Here is a 3,091-nt window from a genome sequence, read left to right as displayed (position 1 = left end):
GGCAGCTACTGACAGCTGACAGCCCTTTGTTGTATGTACTTGACGTTCTCGCTGCGCGAGGTCTCTCGGGTCGTCTTGGTCGACAGTCGCGTGAGATTCGTGTATGCGCCGTAGCGCTCCGCGCAGAAAGAAGCGTCCTGATTGGCGCAGAGTGAAGAGCAAGAGCGGTCGGTGGGCGACGTGGGCACGTGGCTGACGTGGCACGAGTCGTACGTGGCCGGTGGCGGCAGTCGTTGCGCGGTAGAGAAGTCTAAGAGAAGTCGTTGTATAGCTTAGGACGACTCAGGAGGAATAATAGTTATTTGTGTAACAAGTGAGGTAAGATGAAAATTCCCGCGTGCGGAGTTGACGCACGAGCCAAACGCGAGTTCGTAAGACTGCTGGCAAGTGCCATACAGACACACGACCTCAGCACCGTGATCGCTTTGCTGAGCCACTGCAAGGAGGCAGACAACATCGTCATCGTCAACTTCGTCAACAAAGACGGCGACAATCTGCTGCACTTTGCGGCTGAGACAGGGACACCGGCCATCGTGCAGGCGCTCATCGTTTTCGGCTTCGACATCGACGCGAAGAACCGGAAGGCGGAAACACCTAGACACAAAGCGAACGTCGGCACCATCGATGGCAACAAGATAATCTACGTGTTGCATGCGGTGGGCGCGCAGAGGTGCCCGCCAGAAACGGCGGGTTGTCATCACGGCTGCAAGCACGGCGAGAACTATACTGGTATTGAGCCAGAGGAACAACCACATATGGAGGAACTGCGCAAGATTCTCGACCAAATGCTTCACGATTCCGGCATGAAGAAGATGGCCGACCCTGGAAATTGTAAGCGAATCAAGGGCGGTAGGCTACTTTGTCTCGATGGTGGCGGTATTCGGGGACTGGTGCTTGTACAGATGCTGCTGGAGATCGAATCGGTGCTGCGCAAACCCGTGATGCATTGCTTCGACTGGATCGCCGGCACGTCCACCGGCGGTATCCTGGGACTCGGTCTCGCCGCTGGTAAGTCTCTACGGGAATGTCAGGCACTCTACTTTCGTATTAAGGAGAACGCCTTCGTGGGTTTGCGGCCTTACGACAGCGAATGTCTGGAGAAGGAGTTGAAGGAATGCCTCGGCGCTAATACCGTCATGGCCGACATTGAAAAACCAAAGATAATGATCACGGGCGCGCTCGCCGATCGTAAGCCCATGGATCTTCATCTATTCCGTAACTACGAGGCACCCAGCGCGATCCTGAAGTTGCCAGAGAGCTCAAAGTTCAAACCGACATTATCGCCGCGGGAGCAGTTGCTTTGGAAAGCGGCGAGAGCGACCAGTGCGGCGCCGTCGTACTTCCCAGAGTTCGGCCGTTTTCTGGATGGCGGTCTGATCGCTAATAATCCCACCCTGCACGCCATGAAGGAGATAAATGAATACAATCTGGCTCTAAAGGCTAGTAATCGCGAGAAGGAGGTGATACCACTGTCACTGGTGGTCTCCCTCGGCACAGGAATTATGCCGACAAAGCCATATACCCTGAATGAGAATTTCGAGGAGAATTCCGACAATTTCCTACCGGACAAAAAATTTGCGCGTTTTTTGGTGGGTTTCTGGAACATCGTCAAACGCATATCCAAGCGTATCAGGGCGCTTGCCATGCTGCTGATTGATCAGGTAACAGCCAGCAACGGCCATGTAGTCGATTGCGCTCGCACCTGGTGCTCCATGATCGGTGTACCGTACTATAGATTCAGTCCGCATCTATCGACGGAAGTCGCCCTGGACGCGAAGAGCGACGACATATTGGTAAACATGATGTGGACCACGAAGGCGTTCATGCACGCGAATCGAGATGTGGTGCAGGAACTGGCAACCATAATCGGGCGCGATTCCAGTTTGGAGTTCGACGAGATACCTATCCAAGCTGGGCAAGGACTGCTTATACGAAAGAGTGTCGCTGTATTCACTTCTACCTCAAGTACATCCCAATCGCGAAGTATTCAACGACAGACCGTTTCTAATAGTACAGGAAATACTGTTCGAAGTAACAACAATGAGAACACGGACTGGAGCAATTCCACACGAAGCAGAATGCCTCAAAAAGGCAGTGCCCCCAAAAGACCTAGACTTACCGGGTACGAAAATTCCGGAATAGAAGGTAAAGACTTCTCTTTTTTTTTGTTATATTTTCTCTTCCTCTATCTCTACTATTTTCTTCTCGATTTTCTTCCACTTAAAAAAAAATAGTAACATTTTTCTTGTTCACAGTTATATCTATTATATATCAAATTGTATATTTTATATTTTTTTTTTACATTTTCCACTGTTTTTTCACAGGTCACACGAAGAACAAATGTCCATCAAGTGGGCCGAACTGACAAGTGAATTTTTACAGTATTGTAAATAATGTAGACAACTTTCATACCGTATGTTATAACAGAATACTATAATAATGGTTCCTGCATGGTTTAACTGAAATCGAGAACATGCTCCAGAGTCACTCAGCTGTCAGCGAAGTGTCGTGGGCACACGTAATGATATCGTAGATGAATGTCCGCTCGCTTTTGTGTCGAAAGTTTCTGGCGCAGAGGTTCGTAATTATTTTTCGAAAAAGTACCATAATCGTCAGTTAATACTCCCTTAAACAATAAATTGTTAAAAAGATTTAGAATTTCTGATCATTTAAAATTGTATTAAAGGTGACAGTGGAGGAACTGATAAATCTAGCAGATAATTTAGAGGATTTTTTACAAGTATCTTCGTGGAATACTGGAGGATAATTACTGGACGAATTCTTGGACTTCTGCACCCGACACTGGCAAGATTGCGAGGAAACAAGTCAGAGAAATGGCAAAACATTTTGTCAGACAAATGGCCTAACATCCGATTATATGCTTGCCAAATATATGAAATAACTAACTTAATAATAATAATAATAATATATTAATATGTAATAATAATTACATGCGTCAATTAAATAATTAAAAAATTTATTACATTTTATTTTATAGTTAACATCTACATATATTAAAAAATTAATATCAAGTTGTGAAAATATAAATAAGCGAATCGTAGCTGTATCAAAATATACCCGATGTTACACC

The 3,091-nt window shown here is 46.3% G+C and overlaps 1 protein-coding gene across 1 annotated transcript; it reads left to right on the top strand.

Moving 5' to 3' along the window:
• The first annotated feature begins 242 nt into the window (after positions 1-242).
• Positions 243-2,952, top strand: LOC112453763 (85/88 kDa calcium-independent phospholipase A2-like). The gene is made up of 3 exons (XM_025014677.1): positions 243-2,145; positions 2,325-2,577; positions 2,687-2,952. Exons 1-2 carry the CDS (start codon positions 324-326, stop codon positions 2,363-2,365), a joined length of 1,863 nt encoding a protein of 620 aa, XP_024870445.1. The 5' UTR covers positions 243-323; the 3' UTR covers positions 2,366-2,577; positions 2,687-2,952.
• The last annotated feature ends 139 nt before the right edge of the window (positions 2,953-3,091 follow it).

Source organism: Temnothorax curvispinosus, unplaced genomic scaffold (genome assembly GCF_003070985.1).
Source record: "Temnothorax curvispinosus isolate PA1 unplaced genomic scaffold, ASM307098v1 QBEX01004684.1, whole genome shotgun sequence".
In the NCBI taxonomy this organism is placed as follows: domain Eukaryota; kingdom Metazoa; phylum Arthropoda; class Insecta; order Hymenoptera; family Formicidae; genus Temnothorax; species Temnothorax curvispinosus.
This window is presented reverse-complemented; position numbering and strand designations above follow the sequence as displayed.